This window comes from Rhinopithecus bieti, unplaced genomic scaffold (assembly GCF_001698545.2).
Source record: "Rhinopithecus bieti isolate Rb0 unplaced genomic scaffold, ASM169854v2 scaffold_6782, whole genome shotgun sequence".
Lineage (NCBI taxonomy): Eukaryota > Metazoa > Chordata > Mammalia > Primates > Cercopithecidae > Rhinopithecus > Rhinopithecus bieti.
The window spans coordinates 1,193,081-1,216,568 of NW_016805866.1; the positions used below are offsets into that span (position 1 = coordinate 1,193,081).

General features: G+C 36.0%; 1 protein-coding gene across 8 annotated transcripts in view; it reads right to left on the bottom strand.

Annotated features, from left to right (window-relative positions):
* Positions 1-23,488, bottom strand: part of CEP128 (centrosomal protein 128) — a 483,382-nt gene that overhangs the window by 72,037 nt on the left and 387,857 nt on the right. For 6 of the 8 annotated variants that reach the window (XM_017873838.1, XM_017873839.1, XM_017873836.1 and 3 more), the window contains 2 exons: positions 18,405-18,494; positions 8,653-8,676 (listed from right to left, as the gene is read on the bottom strand). In XM_017873838.1, coding sequence (XP_017729327.1) covers positions 8,653-8,676; positions 18,405-18,494 — 114 coding nt within the window. The remainder of the gene's footprint in view (positions 1-8,652; positions 8,677-18,404; positions 18,495-23,488) is intronic. The other 2 variants (XM_017873844.1, XM_017873845.1) reach the window with 1 other exon arrangement.

Here is a 23,488-nt window from a genome sequence, read left to right on the forward strand (position 1 = left end):
TTGTTGTTGTTGTTGTAAATAAAGTGGGAGAAAGTCAATTATGAAAGGTACGATGGCCTTTCAAAGCAGAGTCATTTTAGGAGAAAGTGCATCTAGAAACTGAAGCTATAAAAACCAATTCTCAGTTAGCTGGGTGTGGCGGTAGGCACCTGTAATCCCAGCTACTTGGGAGGCTGAGGCAGAAGAATTGTTTGAATGCGGGAGATGGAGGTTGCAGTGACCCGAGATGGCGCCACTGCACCCCCAGCCTGGGTAACAGAGTGAAACTCCATCTCAAAAACAAAACAAAACAAAACAAAAAACTATAAGCCAATTCTCTTAAAACTATTTGTGCCTGACTACCTCTTGGAAGATCTCTGTATACTCCCAGGGGCATGCTACCCCAGTTAGAACATGCTGTTACTTACCAGCTCTCTTTGAACATTCCTGTTGGGGTCAGCATTAATCATTTTGCAGTAAAAAGCTTTTAAAAAGTTATACTAACACGTTTCAGTTCCCTTCAGTTTTTAAATTTTTTTTTGGTGAAATATGTCATTGATACAAAATTATAAGTAAAATACATACATACAGTTTAAAGAAAATGACAATCGGTGGTTTTAATTAGTGTCTCCCTGATTGCTAATGAAAAATGTCTTGTCACATGTTTCTTTTTCAATAGAGATGCTTGCTTATGCCCTTTGACCTTCTTTTGTCCCTTTTAAAAGCTTGGATATCTTTTTCTAATTGTTTTTTAGGCAATAAGATTAGGACACAAATTGGTAGTCAGTTATATCTGCTACAAACATATTCTATGTGTGGCTTTTCACTCTTTTTATGTCGTATTTTTATTTGGTTTACAGAAGGTCTTAATTTTAACATGGTAACTTGAGTCACTTCTTTTATATGATCCATTATTTCAATGCCTTGTTTGCCTTTTCTTTTTTCTTCAGAAATCTCCTTCAGTTCCAGGGTTATGAAAATATTCAACAATTTTTTGTGTGTGTTCTAAAAATCTTATGGTTTGCCATTCACATTTTGGTTTTCTTTCTTTCTTTCTTTTTAAATTATACTTTAAGTTCTGGGATACATATGCAGAATGTGCAGGTTTGCTACACAGGTATACATGTGCTGTGGTGGTTTACTGCACCCATCAACCTGTCATTTGGTTTTAAGTCCCGCATGCATTAGATATTTGTCCTAATGCTCTCCCTCCCTTACCCCCAACCCACCAACATGCCCCGGTGTGTGATGTTTGCTCCCTGTGTAAATGTGTTCTCATGTTCAACTCCCACTTATGAGTGAGAACACCACATTTTTGCATCTGATATGAGATAGAGGTTCAGTTTAATATTTTTAATACCATCTATGGAAAAGTTCATCCTTACTCCACTGATATGTGATGCCATTTGTGTCAGACATCAAGTTTCCATATGTATTTCCGTTTCTGGGTTCTCTATTTGATTACACTGACCAACTTATATATTCCTTTGCCAAGACAACACTATCTGAATTTCCATAGTTTTAATACGTTTTGATATATATTTAAGAAAACCCCCCTTACTTTGTTCTTCAGAAATTTCTTGGCTAGAGTGTCTTCTCTATAAAACACTTGTGATTCTTTTTAAAGTTTTTTTTCTCTTATGTACTTTGAATTTTTTGTTACTTTTGCATTGGCATAGTGTTAATTACATTTTCTTAGTAATTGTTGCTTGGAGTTAGAAGTAAAATATACTGTTTTTTAATCAAAGAAATTGATAAACTCTATATTTTTTCATAATTTAACTATGAATTCCTTGGGCATTTTATATAAACAAGAACAGTATTTGCAAATATCAATTTTACTGCACTGGCTAGGACCATCTGCACAGTGTCTAACAGAAGCTGTGCAACAGCACATCCTTTGTTCCTGGTCATAGAGGAGGATGTCAGCATTTCAGTGCTAAGGTGATTTACCCATAGACTTTTTTTCCATATGACCTGTATGAGATTAAGAAAGTTTCCCTCTATTCTTAGTTTAATAGAAGGTTCATGATGATGATGATGATGGTGGTGGTGGTGGTAGTGAATCAATGCTTCTTATTCATTTACGGGGATGGCCTTTTCAAATTTTATTTCTCCCTAATCTGTCACTATGCTATAAATTACATTGATTAATTTTCTAATGTTAAACCAACTTGTTTAACTCAACTGAACTGCTGGAACAAACTCAACTTGTTCATGATGAGCTATTCTTTTTAAACATTCCTAAATCTATTTCGCTAATCTTTTGTATAAATTTTTGCATTCGTGTTAATGACTAAGGGTCTAAATTCCCTTACTTATTCTTATGCTTGGTTGTAGCACAAACACTATGCTGACTCAGGATATAAACTGGGCATGTTCCCTCTTTTTCTAGTCTCTGGAAGAGTTTTATAAAACTGAAATTATCTGCCCCTAGAACATTTGGTAGAACTTATGTATAAAATTATTTGGGCTTGGTAGCCCTTTTCTGATTAAATTTTAATTGACTAAAAATAGTTGATTAAAATTATTTTTAAAAAATTTAGTTATGCTATTTCTTCTTCATTTTNTAAAAATAGATGATTAAAATTATTTTAAAAAATTGAGTTATGCTATTTCTTCTTCATTTTGAAAATTACATTTTCTAGGAATTTATTTCTCTAATTTATAATTAGAAAATTATTCAGAATACTTTGCTATGTGGTTAAATTCTCCAAGACCTGTAGTTATATCCTTTTTTTCCAATCATAATGGACAATGGTCTTTTTTACTATGATTCGTTGGTCAAAAAACAGACTTCACTTTGTTAGCCCTGTCTATTGCATGTTTTTTTCTATTTCATTAATTTTCAGTCTTCATTTTTTCCCTTCTTGTGTTTTCTTTAGGTTTTACTCTTTTAATTTCCTTTTAATATCTTATGTTGGGTGATAAGCTCATTAATTTTCATCCCCTTTTTTTTTAACATAAGCACTAAAGCCTTTACATTTCATCATAGATAACACTACTACTATATCCCATATATTTCAACACGTTAATATTTTAATCATTCAGTTCTATACAAAATTTACACTACCTTTTTTGACCTGTGAATTGTTTAAAAGTTTGCTTTGTAATTTCTAAAAGCCTATGGTCTATATGGTTATTTTTTTGAATCTTAGAGCTAGCTATGACTATGTCACTAAGTTCTGGTCCATGGATATGAACAGAAATGGTATGTGCAACTTCCAGTTTCCACTATTTTCAGTTTCCACTACAGGGGAGTTACATGCCCTCCCTTTCCTTCATTTTTCTAGTTAGTATGCAAATATAAGGGCAAGAGGTGGCATAGGCATTGGATAATGAGGACAGAGCAACAACATATTGAGGATCATAGTGCAAAAGACAGAAGGAACAAAAAGACAGAAGGAACGTAGCGTTCTAACACCATGGGGACACTACCTGCCAATGGATAGCTTATGTTTGGATTAGCACATGAGATAAATTAATTTTTATGTTACTTAACCCACTATTATTTTGAGTGTTTCTCCAACTTTAACTAATACAAAGGTATGAGAATCAACATTGTCATGGTATTAATGGAAATGAAAATAAAGACAGATTTAAAGGGTGATATGAAAAACTGCATTTATATCACCAAAGTGAATTGCCTTACAATCCCTTTCACTTCCTGAAAGGACCCTTACTGTAGTATCTTATCTATATTTTCTTTTCCCCCATGACCTCCCACTTACTAAGTTTGCTAGTTCCTTTCTCTAAACAAGGGTATGCACTTTGCCTTTGCATGCACTCTGCTCTGGCACCAAACTGCCCCTACTCCTAATTTTCCAAGCACATTTCTAAGGCTGGATTCCCTCCAATGTGCACTTTCCCTCTTCCTGCTTGCAGTCTCTTACTATTCCACACCATCCTGCACACTGTCACTACATTTATAGACCCCATCCACCGCAGCACGATCCCTCATTAAAAGCCACCAATGGCAGCCTATTGGCGTAATACCTATTCTTCCACTTTCTACCTCCCAACCTTGAAATGCAGATGGCAGAAAATGTAAGGTGATCACAGCACTCTTTCTGGAAGAGCAACCAGAAAAAAATCCTTCCCAACAGAATGTTTCAGTAACTAGTACTGACCAGTATGAACTAACATTTGGGAAGGACCTATTTAGATTCTGTTATAAAAGATCCCTGATGTAAAAGATATAAAACTCTGATATAAAAAAAATCAAGTCTAAACTGCTTGGTTTGTATTTCAGAACACCAGAATGACCCCTCTTACTCTCTCAAACTGTTATCTATCTCTCTATACATTATCTCCTATGAACCTACAGGGAAAAAATGTGAAAAGACTTTGAAATGGAACAGAAACTTACTAGGTATCTTCAGTGAAGACCTAGTTTTTGCCTAGCACACCTATCTCGGTTTTCTGATTCTGTGGGATCTCTGTGCTCTCACCATCTTTGAGTTATTTATAACTTTATGAGTTGCAGGTAACTGATAACAATACAAATAATTTTTGTTCACAGACAATAAATTTTGTCTGGTAGGGTTCCATTGATTTTCCTTCCTCATTGTAGAAGAAGTCAATTTTGCCTTTATTTAAAATACATTTCAGCACTCTGTAGTGCTTATATATGTGTGGTTGTTTAAATGCTCCTTTAAGTCATTTGTAACTTCTTGTTCATTCCCTCATTAATTAATGAGTTAAATAAACACATTTGTTACAAGTTAATTTTATATGTGTATGGAAGTCATGACTTTACCTTAAAAAATCCTTTTAACAACCCCTTTTGTTCATTACTGTCTTAGACTTTGATTACATCTCCAATATGAAAGGTCTTCTCTGGCTCTTTCTACCTGACTACTGATTCTTCATATTTCAGAAATAAATTTAAGCTCCTTATCATGTCCTCAAACTGCAAAATCTATCATTTTCACAATAAACCCAGATCACAATGATGCCTCAGTTTTCTTTACAATTATCTTTTCTTCAAAAATAGCTTCTGCAAATGCATTATCTTTTTCATTCATGGACTGTATTTTTTTTGTTGTTATCTTTCATTATTAATTCATTTAAATGAATGTGTCTTCTTTACCTAATTAGAGTACAAATTCCTTGAAAGCACTGATCACAATTTACTTTCCTTTTTTCTTTCTTGGCATCAACACACTGCCTCATATTGAGCCCAATACATTTCCACTGCTGAGTCCCATCCTTGGCCCATGAGCTGGGGCTCTCAATCAAGGTTTTTTTTTTTCCCCATATAATCACTTAGCTTTATTTAGGGAATCAACCCATTCTGTTTTGGTTGAAGGTGGTTCCATCCCAGTAAAATTTACATTAAAATTTAGTGAAGATGGTTAGAGTTTCTGTGAAACACCAAATAGAATGTAGTATTGACCAGGAATTCTAGGAAATAAAGAATACATTGCCATGTTTCTGGGGAATTTCTCACAACTATTGGACCAATGCTGTTTATTCCTAAGTACAGTCTTATGTGAGGTTGAGATACTTGCAGTGTGACAGTCATTCTTTCATTCTACAAATGTTTATTGATTGTCTACTATATATCAAACATTTTTGACAGACCCTGGCAATGCATTTGCAAATAAAATGTAGTTTCTAATCCAAAGAGCTTACCTGCTATTAAAGAAAGAGAGGGAAAAGTTGAGGAAGACAGGGAAAAATGGGCATGTGACTGTGACCTAAGCAGATAGATGCTTAGGTGGCAAGCTAAATCAAGTTTCTTATTATGATGAAAAGGTGATCTTCTTTTCAGGTATTGTAACTACTGGACTGCTAAAATCAATCTACTGTAAATACTCCTAATGGAATGGTGAAATTTCAAACATTTGCAGATTGGTAGCACCATGATACATGCCCTACATGCAACACTTTCGGTACTGTTAATAACAACTCAACCAAATATGGACCAACAACATTTTTCTGAGTTTTAAGCCCTGACTTGAGAGGGAATAATAAACGATCTTGAGATAGCTTTCAGCATATTTGATTTTATGTACTATAAAGTATTTTATCAGTTGAATAGTCTACCAAGTTCATTAAAATCTGTCCCTTAAAATGTCATATGAAATCAAAGGACTTCATAATATTTGATCATTAACATTATTACTGAGCATTTCAATTTTTATGGTTTTATTTATAATTATTTCAAATTGAAACTATCAAAAAACTACTGCTGTTTAAAACCTAGTCCGTTTAATCAATTTTATTTTCCCATGACGACTTTTATTTTACCTTTATTCTTATGGGAACCTTTATGATAGGACATTTATGATTCTATTCCTATGTACTTTGTTAGTGAAGAGGTTAGATAAAAAATATTAACAAATACAAATAGTCATTGTTGCTGATACCATTTTCAGTTTTGCATAGTATATAGGTAGAATTCAAATGATGAAATAAGAAGTAACAAGCAATCACATAATGGTAACGATAACATTTGTTGGTCCTAAATATTTTCACATGCATTTTCTCTCTTAATTCTTAAAGCAACCTGATAAAATAATTTTAATCACAACCATTTTACAGATGAAGAAAACAAGAAAGAAGTCATCTGCTAGGTGTTGCATAAGCGGCATTTTGTACACCAAATCCAGGTCTTCAAACTCAACAATTATGTTTTTGTTCAGATTTTTTAAAAAAGCATTTAATTTGCAGGCCAAATTCTGTTGGCAAGTCACTTTCTAGGGGTAAGTAAAATATATGTGGAAGAACACTAAACATTTTATTCACCAACAATGTCATCATACTGAAACTGAGAATAGTGTACTTTCTAAATGGCCCATTTAAATCTCAGGAAGAAGTTATTTATCCATAGTGTCTGGACACCATCAATCAAAATCACTTGCTTGCATATTACTGAAATGTGGTCCATAATCATCTTTCCTCTCTTCATACTCACAAATAAACATTTCATTTTTTATTAACCTTATTATCTAAATAATTTTTTCCTGCTTGTTAAAAATATAAAAAGAAAAAAAATCACCACTAAGATACTTCTAATATTTTATGTATTTTCTTAGTCTTTTTAAATGTAAAATATGCACACTTAGTATTTTTATCACTCTTTACATATCTTTATTTATCACTTTTTCATATATTAGCATGGTAATATTTACTTTTTTGAAAACCTGACTTTTTATGGCTGCATNATGGCCCATTTAAATCTCAGGAAGAAGTTATTTATCCATAGTGTCTGGACACCATGAATCAAAATCACTTGCTTGCATATTACTGAAATGTGGTCCATAATCATCTTTCCTCTCTTCATACTCACAAATAAACATTTCATTTTTTATTAACCTTATTATCTAAATAATTTTTTCCTGCTTGTTAAAAATATAAAAAGAAAAAAAATCACCACTAAGATACTTCTAATATTTTATGTATTTTCTTAGTCTTTTTAAATGTAAAATATGCACACTTAATATATCACTCTTTACATATCTTTATTTATCACTTTTCATATATTAGCATGGTAATATTTACTTTTTTGAAAACCTGACTTTTATGGCTGCATAGTATTTCATCAAATACTTGAAAACAGAAAGGAATAAAACTAGAATCTATAATTCTTGAGTAACTTATCACTGTTGTGAGTTTTGCTTACTCTCTTCCATTCTTTTTTTATATGCCTGTATTTCATCATTAAAGTATATACAATTTTATATCTTGAAATTTTTTCCATTAATATTATAAGCCTTTGCATAACCACTGTGGCATGTTGGGTACAGAACCATAATTTTATTGACAATAAGTTGGTTTTCCTTTAGTTTAGTTTTTTTTTTTTTTGGGAAAGAGTCTTGCACTGTTGCACTGGAGTACAGTGGTGTGATCGCGGCTCACTGCAATCTCCGCCTCCCGGGTTCAAGCAATTCTCCTGCTTCAGCCTCCTGAGTAGCTGAGATTACAGGTGCTCACCACCATGCCCAGCTAATTTCTGTATTTTTAGTAGAGATGGGGTTTCATCACTACCCCATCTCTACTCCCGGCCATCTTCGAGGCCAGGCTGGTCTCGAACTCCTGACCTCAAGTGATCCGCCTGCCTCAGTCTCCCAAAGTGCTGGGATTATGGGTGTGAGCCACTGTGACCAGCCAAAAATAATTTTTCAGTGAATATTGTATGCATGTAGTCTTTACATCTGTGAGCTTGAAAAATTATTTCTTAATAGTACATTCCTACAAGTAAGATTATTCAGAAAAGTTGGCATGCTTTCATTATTCTTTTGTGACATTAGTGGGTGAAAATGTTTATAAAAACCAAGAATGTTAAAATCTTAGACATGAAAGATAAATAGCAACCTGATCTCAGTTTCTTATCAACCAATCCTTTTAGTGATTGTGAAATACAGTAAAAAATATACCAAGCATTGATTACATTTAATATATTTTTCATAAATTAGTACATCTTGACATGAGAAGTACTGAGAGATGTGACCACTTAAGCACGCCCACATTTTTATTTAATTTTTTTCATTTTAAAGTCTATATCCACATACCTTTTAGATACAGTTTAGCTTGTTTTCCCCTTTGACATCTTAGATGTAGTTCTAGAAATGATTTCTGAAACTGCTTCCTTTGGTGTGCTCTGAAATCCACATCAGGAGACAGCAGTAATTCTGATACAAGGAGAAAGAAAATGCCCCAACTTACCGTTTCTAATGCAATTACACGGTCCTGCAAAGAAAGCATAATATATAATTATAAAACGAAGGCTGTTAAAAATTGTTTCAAGTTTACTTCATTTACAGGTATTCTATTTACCATCTATTATTAATAAATTTTTTTAAAATGTAAAAAATGAGAACTACTTGGAATGATCTCTATAACAGAAAATAGTCATCAAAGAATGACTGTACTTTTTTCCATCTCATTTAGTGTTAGGGCCATAGGGTTTAAGAGTAAATACTACAATTCAATGAAAGGAATAGATCTTACCACTTTTGCAATGGTAAGATTATTTATAAGGATATAAAATGTTAGATTTGATTATATGAATCACAACTAGACAAGAGTAGTGATATAGACAAGGAATTAAGCACATATATTAGCTCTTAATTAGGTATACAGTGAAAAAGGTGGTCTCCAAAACAAGGTGAAATTCAGACATATCTTCATCAATTAAAATAAATGAGTAAATCATTATTGAAAACAAGGCAGGAAAATAAATCAGAAAGATATGGCACATGGAGCCAATCCTGAGCCCAGATAGGCCTTCATTGTCTACAGCATCTTAGAATGTTTATAGGATTGGCTTTAAAAGGGGTCATTGATAACAGTGCATCAAAAGTTAAATGATTAAGAAAATGTCTGTATTCTCAACTCCATAGTTGTATTCTCAAGTCTTTCCAGAGGTGACATCTATAAACAGGAAGTCTTTACCAAATAAAGACTGAATCTGAGACAAAGCAGAGTGTGAAGATTTAAGAAAATGAAAATCATCCTTTTAAGGAGGACTGAGGCCATTTGTCTTTGTTTTCTCTCATTTTAAGAACTGGAGGAGGATGGGTGCAATGACTCATGGCTGTAATTCCAGCACTTTGGGAGGCTCAGGTGTACAGATCACAGGAGGCCAGGAGTTCAAGACCAGCCTGGAAAACCTGGTGAAACACCGTCTCTACTAAAAATTAAAAAAATAGCCAGGTGTGGTGCTGCGTGCCCGTAATCCCAGTTACTTGGGAGGCTGCAACAGGAGAATTGCTTGAACCCAGGAGTTAGAGGTTGCAGTGAACTGAGATCATGCCACTGCACTCCAGCCTGGGCAACAAAGCAAGAGTACAGCTCAAAAAAATAAAAATAAAATAAAAGAACTAGAGGAAATACGTGGAATCTAGATTTGTAAAAACAAAATTAACTAATCATCTAAAGAAGCATAATGGTTAATACTGAGTGTCAACTTGACTGGATACAAGGATGCAGGGTGTTGATCCTGGGTGTGTCTGTGGGGTGTTACCAAAGGAGATTAGCATTTGAGTCAGTGGGCTGAGGAAGGCAGACCCACTGTTAATCTGGTGGGCACAATCTAATCAGCTGCTGGTGAATATAAAGCAGGCAGAGAAATGTGAAAGGGGAGACTGGCCTAGCCTCCCAGCCTACGTCTTTCTCCTGTGCTGGATGCTTCCTGCCATCGAACACTGGACTCCAAGTTCTTCAGTTATGGGGCTTGGACTGGCTCTCCTTGCTCCTCAGCTTGCAGACAGCCTATTGTGGGACCTTGTGATCATGTAACTTAATACTTAATAACTCCCATTTATATATATATGTATATACATGTGTGTGTATATATATGTACATACATGTGTATATGTGTGTGTGTGTATATATATATATCTCTCCTACTAACTCTATCCCTCTAAGAGAACTTTGACTAATAAAAGAAGTAAAGAGAGAAAAATGGTGCACAGAATGACTCAGCCCAGGTCTCTTGTGGTCCTGTAGGGACCCACATAGACCTATGACACTTAGAAGCAGAATGAACTCGGCCCCTACTGGCATTCTCTCAGTATCACATGAAATAGAGGGCTCACTTCTAAAGAGTTCTGCAAACTAACTTCCAGCAATCAGACTGGGAAACAGTTGAACATTTCCACCCTATAAACATTTGGCTATGTGGGCATGAATTAAATGAATACATTATGCAAAATTAGCCCAAAGCAGACTGTTTCTAGCAATATAATCTGTTTAATTGCATTTTGTTGGCATACTTAAGAGGGCCTCACCCTTACCCTCATAATTTTCATAAAATAACTGCTATTTTGTTGGTGACTTGTATATTGTCACATTTGAGCACTTCATAATAAATGCGTATGATGCCTCAAGGGGGTTTTGATCTATTGTTGCCAGGCATCTTATTCATTGTGCATCTGGGACAAAAACCATTCAGCAATACTTTAACATCCTTTGCAGATTGAACAGAACCTCATTAGATGCCTTATACAGAGAGAAACAGCCTTTGGGCAGTATCATATTTATATGAACCATCTTGGAAGGCTGAAAATATTTACAGCCCTATTTGGGCCTTAAGTTTTCCTTATACCATGGGTTTGTGGGTTGTTATTAGTTAAGATTAACGTATTTTAAAAGCATACCTAGAGCTGCTTTTAATATTTTAAATTTTCATATAATGTCAAAACAGAACAGAATTAAACTGTCTGTCCTAATTCGTATCTTAGTGTTTAGCAAAGACAAACTGATAGCATTGTAAGTTGTGTATGAGTCCCTTCATTTTACTTAATTTTTTATTTTAAAGGAAATATGTGCCTAGTTTTTGTGACTATGGACTCAAATGGTCAAGACAACTCCATTTTGTTGAAATATGAAGGTCAAATATATATATATACACACACACACATATATATACATACACTTTTTTTTTCTTTTTTTGAGATGGAGTCTCACTCTGTCACCCAGGCTGGGGTGCAGTGGTGTGATCTTGGCTCTCTGCAAGCTCCACCTCCCGGGTTCACTCCATTCTCCTGCCTCAGCCTCCCAAGTAGCTGGCAATACAGGTGCCTGCCACAATGCCTGGCTAATTTTTTTTTTATTTTTAGTAGAGATGGGGTTTCACCATGTTAGCCAGGATGGTCTCGATCTCCCAACCTCGTGATCCGCCCACCTTGTCCTCCCAAAGTGCAATAAATAAATATATTTGAATCCACTTTAGTTATGTTTGTTTCCTATAACCTACTCTATTCCAAAATGGTACTGAGATAGTTTTCAATAAAAAAATTGTATGCCAAAAAACATGAGAAAATTAGAGAAATAGAAAATTTAGTTCATTAACCTGACTTTCAATAATTCAATATGCCAATCAACTACAGCTAATAAGATACCAACCATTGTAGTCAATTACTGATTTTGTCTAAATTATAGTTTTCAGTCTTAATTGTAGGCTGTAAATAAAGAGAAATTATTGCTAGTCTTTATGAACTTCTTACTTGATTTTAAAATTTAAAAAATGCATTTTGAAAACAAGTGGTTATGGTTGACACTGTTTTATATAAAAAATTATGCTACTGTGTATCATTACACTCAGCGGAAAATAAGCCAAGAACAGTGTAGCTTTTCTTTCCTTTCTTTTTTTTTTTTTTGGAGATAGGGTCTCCCTCTTCATTCAGGCTAGAGTGCAGTGTCACAGTCAGAGCTCACTGCAGCCTCTGTCTTCCAAGCTCAAGTGATCCTCCCACCTCAGCCTACCAAGTAGCTGGGAGTATAGGTGTGCACCACCACACCCAGCTAATTTATTTTTTACTTTTTGTAGAGATGGGATCTCACTATGTTACCCAGGGTGGTCTTGTACTGCTGGGCTCAAGCAATCCTCCTGCCTCGGCCTCCCCAAATGCTGGGATTACAGGCATGAACCACCATACCCAGGCCATTATTGTAGCTTTGATATGCTTCATGATTAAAAAAGAAAAAGCCAGTATATGTCCTAGAATGAACATATAATTACAACAAAATAAATTATATCTCCATAACCTCTCCCATTTTACCCAGAGCTGCCTTTGTAATTTTTTCCCCCTTTTTCTTTAATCTACAATTTTCATTTAAACAGATTGAAGTTCAACCTGCAGGTTCATTACTCCACCCACACTTCCAAACCACCAATCCCTGAACCCCACTCTCAACATGCTCCCAAGACTTAATCCTGAAAAGAAAAGCATTGCTATAACAATGAAAGGGCATTAGGAGGTAGGAGAAGTAGAGAGGGAAGACCACTTCCAGGAAATAATGAAGATACTTCCATGCCATTTCAGATGGTTTTAATAAATCAGTGGCTCTTATTTTTGTAGTAATAGACTTTGAGAGTCTAATAAAACTTGACATTCTCTCTAGGAAAATGTACATTATATACAACACACATATATAATTTTATATATACTTTTTGGGGTAATGCAGACTCTTTGAAGCCTACCCATGGGCCTCCAAGTCTTTTTTTTTTTTTTTTTTTTGAGATGGAGTCTCACTCTGTTGCCCAGGCTGGAGTGCAGTGGCACAATCTCGGCTCACTGCAACCTCTCCCTCCTGGATTTAAGTGATTCTCCTGCCTCAGTTCCCAAGTAGCTGGGACTACAGGTGCGTGCCACCACACCCAGCTAATTTTTTTGTATTTTTAGTAGAGACAGGGTTTCACTGTGTTAGCCAATATGGTCTTGATCTCCTGTCCTCGTGATCCACCCGCCTTGGCCTCCCATAGTGCTGGGATTACAGACGTGAGTCACTGCTCCCAGCCCAAGTCTTTTTATTCCAAATAAAAACACCTAAAATAAGACATAAGAATATTATAAAAATAAATTATTATATTACACTAAACGCATTTATTTCTTCTTTATGAAACATGCCTAGATAAATAACCTCAGTAACAAAGAAATAAACAATTATGACTATAACTAAGGGCTCTTATAGGGCAGAAGTAAAATGTAAAATTCTAAGTAGGAGTGAAGTGTGAAACAAAAAACAAAGGAATAATTTTCTTCAAATACTTGGAAGAAAAGAGCTTTCTGGGAAAAAGCCTGTTTTGCTGCTATTGTTTACATGTGATTGGATAGTCCCTTTTCTATTATTCTCTAGTTCTAAGAAATGGAAAGTTCACGAAACACCTAAATTGACACAAATATTTTTAAAAATGTTTACCCTTAATGACTGTACATGTAGTCACTGCATAGACATTGAATGACAACGGAAGGGCGCTAATAGCTGTTCTTACCAATAAGTGAATATTACACTTTCTAAGTAAAAATAATGTGGCTACACATCATGTTTTAATTTGTTCTGGGTTTGACAGATCAGGTGAGGAAAAGCCATACGATATAGGCTTCCCTCAATATACAAATTATTTTGGGGGAAGCCTATAGCATGTATACTATAAAAAGATGTATTTTAACTTTTGAGGTTAATGAGGTTTTGAAACTGCCTTTGCAAAATTATAACTGAGGAAATTATGGCAGTGACAGAAATTAAACCTAACTGACTCTATCTTGCTTCTTTCTAATCCTTAAGCTGTCACTGTTCATTCCTGGGTGTTGGCTGAACTAACTTTGGGAAGGAATTCAGTTCATGGTTTGACTCTGAAACAAAATTGATAACTGCCCTTTACCGAAAAGACTTTCTTCTTGTCTGGGGTCCAGTCTGCCTTTGCAGGACTAACAAATTAGCTACAAGATTAGAAATTTAGGCCAGGCACAGTGGCTCACATCTGTAATTCCAGCACTTTGGGAGGCTGAGGTAGGTGGATCACCAGAGTTCAGGAGTTTGAGACCAGCCTGGCTAACATGGCTAAACCCTGTCCCTACTAAAAATATGCAAATTTGTCGGGCGTAGTGGCAAGCACCTGTAATCCCAGCTACTCGGGAGGCTGAGGCAGGAGAATTGCTTGAACCCAGGAGGTGGAGGTTGCAGTAAGCTGAGATCACACCATTGCACTCCAGCCTGGGCAACAGGAGCAAAACAATGCCTCAAAAAAAAAAAAAAAAAAAAGAGAAAAAAAAAAAAAAAAAAAAAAAAAAAAAAAAAAAAAGGAAAGAAAAAGAAAAGAAAAAAGAAATTACAATTTGGGGGTCATGCAGCCTCTGGCTTTCAGGGTCTGAACCTCCCCAAATTGCTCCTGTGGATAACATCATTATTGCATAAACCTAAGATCAGTGCTTGAGATAGTTTACAGACCCTGCACTGGATGGATCGGCTGACACCACTCACACCAGTAATCTGGCCCAACCAGTTCTGCCCTCCCACCCAAAAACCGAAGACATTAAGATAACCGAACTTTAACCCCCTATGATTCCATCTCCAGTCTGACCAATCAGCACTCCCCACTTCCCAAGTTTTTAAGGGTAATTTGGTGAGCCCCTACTCGCCAAATTATCTTTAAAAACTCTGATCCCCGAATGCCTGGGGAGACTGATTTGAGTAATAAAACTCCAGTCTCTTGCACAGCCGGCTCTGCGTGAATTACTCTTTCACCATTGCAATTCCCCTGTCTTGATAAATAGGCTCTATCTAAGCAGCTGGCAAGGTGAACCCATTGGGTGGATACAGTTTGTAACTAGCCTTAAGCTGTATATATTCATTTACTACCACAGTGAAGTGTACTTTAGAATTTAGGAATGGACCAAGGCAAATTCATTAATATCACTAGAGATGAGCAAATATTTGTAGGCTATTAGGAAATGAGCATTAAATGGATGATTTGTTATCAGAATATCTAATCATTAAAAGTTTATTTGATTCAGCTGAGCTAATCAGCCACATCGATTCATCCATCACATCTCAGAGATGAATTAGAAGCTCATAGGTCTAAATAATAAGAATTCTTCTGCCTCTGGTGAGTACAGTTGAAAGGTGTAGTGACTTTATTTTATCATAATCAGCATTTTCCAAGAATGCTTTAAATATATCATTAGCATATGAAAAAGCATAACACTGGCATAAAAACGTAACAAGAGTCTTCTACCTTTTCCAGGTCTTAGAAGCTTGAAGAGTATAGAATAATTCTGGCAACTTCTCTGGGACTTAGGGACCATGATGGACATACCCACATTGAGGACTCCCTGCCATCACTATTGTAAAATACAAAGCCTGTCTTCTGGAAGAAAAAGCCACTCAGCTTCACCCAAAGAGACCACTGCATGGCGTTCTTCCTTCCAATGTCAACTCTGTTTAATCCACATTCACACTTTACCTGCTGCTTCCTAAATAAATCCTATAGAATGAAATACAAATATGTATATATTTTCTCCTCAGCATTCCCCCATGACAATCCACTACATTTAAAAAGTTTGTCAGACATTCTTAAATAATTAAAAGAGCTAGAAATCATTTTATTTGAAATTATTTGAATACATTTAAAATAGTATTCTTTGCCAAACTTTAAGATAATGAAAAGAAAAGGAAAAGGCTTTGATTAATCATCACACACAAAAGGTCAGCATTTCATATAGTGATTTAAAATAAATTAAAACAAAATAGAGATAAAAATCACTATCTCAATGTAGCAACATCAAAAAAGCTTTAAAATATAGCATAAGTTGGCTTTGAATATACCAAATGCATCTGTGATTTATATATAAAATTGTATGCTATCTATTACAAGTCAGTGAAAGAAGTTAGTCTATACATCAAATACTCCAGGATGGGTGGCATTGGAGCAGCTTGCACTGGTTTCCCAAACATCCTGTGTTCACTGTAACCATCATTAGATACCTGTAGTCAATTTCTGTTAATTCATTTCACTGGCTGCTTATGTGCCTTTTCAAACAACCTACTTCACCGTCTAAAATAACACAACACATATATTGAAGAAAAAACAAAACAAAACAGCAAGGCTTAAAGATTTTGTCTGAAAAGTTGTCAAAAAAAAAAAAAAAAACAAAAAACCCAACGTTTTGACTTAGGAAGAAAAGCCAATTTAAAGTGATATGTCATGTTCTAGCCTACAGGGAGGCCCAGTAATGGTTCTTGTTGCCTGATTTCCAACCTGGGTGTGGCAAATCTCTGATAGAACTAGAAGCAGAAACAATCACAGGATTTAAAAACAGACTCAAATTGGGTGATCCGCATTTCCAATATGTTCTCTCATTTACTACCATTGCCTTGTCAGAGACCTGAGGGCAGCCAGTTGTTCTTCTGTAGCTTTCTTCTGCTGTGTTCTCTGGTTGGTGTTTTAGTTCGTGGTTTTATTATGAGGAGATTACTGACCACTATACTTCAGTTTTGACATTGTTCAGAAAGGCTGCGGTTGTATTTATATTGAAGTGGGGTATGTGTATGGGTTTGTGGGGTGAAGAATGCAAGTGGGGTAAAGAAAGAAGATGAAGAGAACGATACAGAAATGGGGGTCTATTGGTTTGCTTGGACAGATTTCAGACTGGAAAATACAGCCTGAGAGGCAAGGTACGGTTTTATTTAAAATCCCTGTAAGTACTTCTAGGTAGCTGTATGAAACTGACACCAAAATTTCTGATACTACCCTTTAAATTTCAAATCACAAAGCAAAGCAATGAGCTTTCTTTTTCTTATTTTCCTTTAAAATAATCATTTCAAGATTCTTCCTTTAGAGTACAATGTAATGTGCTACATAGGTGTGTGCTACAGAATATCACTACAGACAAAATGAAGGGCAAGGGACAGAATTATCTTTCTCCAGGGACTGTCAAATACTCCAGTGAAACTCCTCGTAACAGGTAACAAAGGTGAGTGACATCTGGACTGGAGAACTAAAGATTATTTGCAGATAAAATAAAGACTATAATGGTGGCTAGGGGCAATGCAAAGGACAACCAGTGCAATTTCAGATGCTAACTGTCCCCACAAAGAGATGGAGAAAGAGGAATTGAGGAGTACCAGGAGAAGGCCAACAACTCAGAAACCAGCACACTGTATATTTTTCAAGGATTTACATTAACAAAAATAAAGTACATGATGCCAGTTGTGAGGTTAGTCATATATCAACGGAATATGCTCTGAACTACTATGCAAATCATATTGCAAGAGTGATTATGGCATAATTTACGAGCAGGCTTGTGTCATGCAGAACTTGTGGGAAATAAGGGGTATGCTTCATTTTCAGGTACACAAAGTGTTCTGCATCTGACTGCCACTGAATATAGCTGGTCTAATGAGACTCCCTGAGGCTGACATCTCCTTTGTTTCCCCGAAGGGCACATATCTCCTGGGCTTCTAGGTGAAAAAGTTTACAGAGAAACCCATATAACCACAGAATCCTTCCTCCCACGCCGTGTTCTCCTGAGTCTTTGAATTACAGCACTGGGTTGCTGACTATGATGCATGTCACACAGCTGAGTCATTAAATGCTACAAGTAAATAGTCCACCTTGGGAATTAAATGACTTACCTTTGGGCAATTCCAGTAATCCACAACATAATTTACATGCAGAGTCATTTACAGGAACCAATGCACAAGGAACATTGTAATGGAGACTCTTTCTTTCCCGTCACTCCCATATTCCTTCTGTGTGATTCTGTGTTCAGTTACCTCTCAGCATTCTACACTAGAGGGACCGCTGATGAGGATGATCAACGTCGAAGCAGAAAGTCTTAAACTAACACAATGGCTGAGATGGGGTAGCTTTTTCTTGCTTCTTAATTTAATTCAGTTTCACTGAGATTAAAACTATTATTAATCTCCATTTCCCAACACACACGCACAGGTAAGAAAGGAAATGTAGTAAATAATTTAAAGCAACTTCAGATTATCTGCCCTCTGATAATCAATGGTGCACTCTTCTTTCTAAGAACAACGAGGGAAAAAAAACCCAACAACTAAGTTTTTAGCTGCACTTCTGGGAAGCATACATGAAGGCTGACTTATCCTATATGCACTAAAATAAAGCAGATGTGTGTTAACTATTCAGTTCCAAATATCCTAAATATTCCTATGAAATACTTAACTGCTTTTTCTTCCAATTGAGCTTCACTCTGATTTCTCACTGCAGTCTGACTAGCATCTTCCCAAGGTGGAAGTTTAAACAGTAGCTTCGGCTGTTTGAGAGAGATGTGAGTTATGAAAAAGACTTGGAAAGCTCTGTCATCTTAAAGTAATTGAAAATGTTATAAATAATAATAGCTATAAAAACAGCACTAATTTGACTATAATAATTTCAAACAAATTTCTAAATTTCTGCCTTTAGAGAAAATGATACGATGTAGTACTTTTAAAATGGTCCCCCAAATAATTCTTACCCAAATTAAAGTCACAAATTTTAGGGAAATTATTACTTTAAATTTAAAACATTTTACTTTTCAGGACTGTAAATAAAGAGTAGTGATTTAGCTCAAAGCATCTTCAACTATATAGGTTTCAAAATCATCCCTGGAAGTAAGTGATCCTAAATTCCAAAGTCTATAAAATGAAGGAGTAAACTGGATGAGAGTTTGTTAATAGCTCTGCCTGGACAGTTTTCACTGGTAACGACAGCTACTCTCAGCACTCACAACCTTACCTGTGGATAACGGGAAGCTGATACAGTGTGGTTGTAGGAGATCAGAAAAGTCTGATTACTCACAACTACAATTCCTTTCCATTTACCAAATTATTTCAAATTCTACCAACAGAAATTTATTATTTGAGGAAAAACTCAAAAAATTATTCTTATTAGACTCTCCCTATGCCAGTTCATTCTAAAGCAGGTAAGCAAAGTCCAGGTAGGCCCATTATCTGAAAGTGGTCTTTACATGTTTATTTGGTTGAAAACAATTAAAGCAATAATAATATTGCATAACATAAAATTACCTAGACAGGTTGGTCAGCTTACATCCCTATGAAGAGGTAACATTTGAGCTGAAACCTAAAGGATGGAAACGAGCCAGCCACTGAAAGAACTAAAGGAAAAGTATTACCGAGAGAGGCAGATGCAAATATCCTGGGACAGGAATGGGTTTCCTTAATTTCAAGAACAAAAGGGACACTGGTATGTGTTATGCCTATTAATGAAAGCATCCCTTTATATTACCAGTACCATAAAAATCAAAACTATTTATTGCAAGTTTAATTGCCAAAATTGCATTGGGTACTTTTAACATATGTTTTTATTTTTTATTTATTTGTTTTTTTGAGACGGAGTCTTGCTCTGTCACCCAGGCTGGAGTGCAGTGGCACCATCTTGGCTCACTGCAACCTCCGCTTCCTGGGTTCAAGCGATTCCCCTGCCTCGGCCTCCAGAGTAGCTGGGACTACAGATGTGCGTCACCATGCCCGGCTAATTTTTGGTATTTTAGTAGAGACGAGGTTTTACCATGTTAGCCAGGATGGTCTTGATCTCCTGACCTGGAGATCCACCCACCTAGCCTCCCAAAGTGCTGGGATTACAGGTGTGAGTCACTGTGCCTGACCCATATGTTCTTACTTCTAATGTTCACAAAAACTTCCAGTAGGAGGATATCATTAATTTCACTCATTTAAAGTCAGGAACATAGACTTCAAACATATTCAGTGTGTTGAAGTTCACGTTGTGATTAAACGTGGAGGGTGGGGAGGGGGTGCTGGTCTGTAATCCATCTACATCTGACTCAAAACAGTCTATATTAACCTCAAAAACAAATTAAAAATCATGAGTGTGTGTGTGTATTTTTTCTACTTAACAGCTCAGCAAAATGGAACTAATGGAAATACCATATGCATACAGTGAGGTTTTAAGAGCAAAGAGACAATAAATTCTTTTTTTTATTAGCATCAGGGTGATTTTGTGGTTTTGCATGGTAGAGGTTAGGGGATGCACTGGGTAACTGCTCTGGAGCCTCTTCCTTCAAGTATGTCAAAACAGACTTCCAGAACCTCATTTTTAACAGACATTAGGTAACAGTGTAATAAAACATACTGTATCAATAAAATTTAATGTCCAAATAAAAAAATTATTTGTATACATTTTTATATTTATTTTACTATATAATAAAGGGGATATTATATTGTTGCCATATGCCTTTTCTAAGTAAGTTGCAACTCCTTACTTACTCTGGGTCTGACATCAGGGCAGCTGAAGCACATGCAGTCAATACCACTGGGCAAACAGCACAAGAAAGGATTGAGGAAAGCAAAGACCTAAACTTAATTAGCTCTAATATTCTGCAGCTAAATGACACCTATATTGTGCTGGTCCCCGTTTTTTTGGATCTGGACTGCAGGGGTTGAGATTCGCCACTGAGACCATATATGGCCTCTGTGCTTCAATCCCTGTTTCATTCGTGACCAATTTATTAGTTCTTTTCTCACAGTGAAATGAGAACTAGGGATTTCCATTACAACCAGAATGTAGTAAAGGCATGGAATCTCTTGTAGGTACTATTTTCTATTTTACTTTATGGGCAAATACAGAAATATTGCTAACAGGCATTACATGTTACTTATTAACATGCTAATAAGACTTCACACATTTAAAAGTAAATATTAAACTTCTAACAAATTAAATCTAGAAGAGTACGTGTAATGCAGAGACTCTGGAAAAGGAATGCACTTTAAAATCGATTTTTAAAAAGTAAAATAATCAACTGATTTTAATAAAAGTAAAAGTATAAGAGGAGATGCTTATTAGTCATTTTCCAGCTCATTTTAGTTTTATCACTTTTGCACAATTTAAAATTTATGGAAACATTCTAATGTTGCCTTTAATTTTTGCCAGAATATTTTGAACTTGGTTGAAAACTGAAATTGAAGAAGGAAAAAAAAAATGGAAGAAATTGAAAGAAAAAGAGGCCAGGATCTTAAACAATCAGAACAACAACAACAACAAAAAAAGGTGAAGAGATTCTGTTTTTCATTGCTCTTGAGTTAAGTATAGTAGAATAGAAGTCAAGCAAGTTCAAAAACAAGTACTAGTTCTCTCACTTACTGGCTGAGGAAGCTATGAGTCTCGGCGACATTATCCATAAAATTAGAATAGTAGTTATGGGCCTTGGAAGATTGTTGTGAGTAATAATTTACATAAATTTAGCAGTTTTACCACAGTGTGTGACACAAAGAATTGCTTGGTTTCATGTGTGACTTTTTCCCTCTCCTTTGACACACAGACCATCACCCTTTGGGCTGATTTAGCACAATCCTGACGGGAGTTAGCAAATGCTAAATAAGTGTTTGTTAGTAGACTGAAGCATAAAATAAGTGAGTTTTCAAGATCCCAGACTGGGGAAATCCTCTGCAGTGTTTCTGTATATTCTGGAAAATCAGCTAGAGATTAGGCAGGGAGGTAGCCTTAGAAGTGAGAACTACAGTGTCTTTTAATCATGTATTATTAGTACTTAGGATCTCAGAGATTTGTTTCATGAGTCAATGGAAATGTGTTTCAACCAGAAAGGTATTATCGCTGAGCATTTCTTTCCAAATCTGTTGCACGCTGTAGTCATTACTTAGAATACTGCTTTTCACAATGTCATTGTTATCCAGAGATAGACGATAAAATGGATTAACATGGCTATTTGCCCAAAGTCTGAGGTCTGTCTCGGGATGTGCTGTGAGAGGTATAAGCAATGTACTGTAAAATATTATGCGGAATGATCTTGAAGTGATCACTTATGTTCTGCAACACAAATGAGATTGCCGCAAATTACAGGGTGCCCACTGATTCGGGACTGGCAAAAACTCCCAGATAAACTTAAGACTGAAACATCATACTGTGTTGAGATTTGGAAAAAAAAAAAAAAAAAAAAAAAAAAACATACGCTGCTATCTACATAAGCCCCACTGCCCATGAAGCCCAGAGCTCAGACTCTTGACAGTTGAACCAAGGTATGTTTTCTGGAAGCATTGCTTTTCCCAAAGTCAACTGTAAAGGGGATAGTGTATGAAGATGCGTCAAATCATCTTCCCCCGGTGGGAGGAATTTACCAATTCTGTAAAACACACCCAGGTCACTTTGTTTGTTTGTTTATTTGTTTCTTTTGCTCTGTTGGCCAGACTGGAATGCAACGGTGCGATCTCGGCTCACTGTAACCTCCGCCTCTCAGGTTCAAGCGATTCTCCTGGCTCAGCCTCCCGAGTAGCTCGGATTATAGGTATGGGCTACCACGCCTGACTAATTTTTTGTATTTTTTTTTTTTTTTTTAGTAGAGATGGGGTTTCATCATGTTGGTCAGGCTGGTCTCGAACTCCTGACCTCAGGTGATCTACCCACCTAGGCCTCTCAAAGTGCTGGGATTACAGGCATGAGCCACCTCGCCCAGCCTTTTTTACTGCGAACTTTTAAAATAAACTTTCTGTCACAGAGAAATATTTGGGCTTTTGAGCTCAAAGACTATGCTTTGATTTTGCATTTTAACAATGTTTCCAAATGATGTGTGTTTTTTAAGAAGCTTTTTTAGAAGCTTAATTCAAGGAGACTGCTGAGTCCTGGCGACTTGTGCTTTTCATCCCACTGGATAAACAGAACCAGGCACGTTTTTATATTTCTTTTATTCTCAAAGGAAAATGACCTAGTCAATCAACTTCGATATATTCAGGCACAAGAATACTTCTTTCACAGGGTATTCTGTTTTTAAGTTTTATACTGTCATAAATTTGGGGTTAATATTAAGTTGCAAATTTCAGATAAAACAGAGTGACAGAGTTTAATGATCACTAAAATTTCAGTGGAATCCATTTTCCTGAGAGTGGGTCCCTGCTCTCATGAGGCTTCTTGACCCAGTAAATTGAAGGGTGTAAATCTAATTGGCTGAGACCCTGTTTGACTCCAAGGCAGACTGCTAATGTGTTCTTTCCGGTGGAACTTTGTACCAAATTTAAGGTTTGGTAAGTCTGTTCACCTTTGGAGAAAATAGAGATTTAAATGAGCTGTTAAGTCGCCTCTGCCTGAAAGTGGCAAAGGGTGGCCCAACCTTCCATTCTCACAACACTGAATCTTGTTTTGTTTATGCCATTGCTTAGAACAATTATTTTTAAATCACATTTCAGAAGAAGACATAGAGAAATGTAGTTATTTGCCTAGGCTTTGAGGAATGCACCTTCAGAAGAATACCTGGGTATGCATTACATTTTGGTTTCCCGAAAG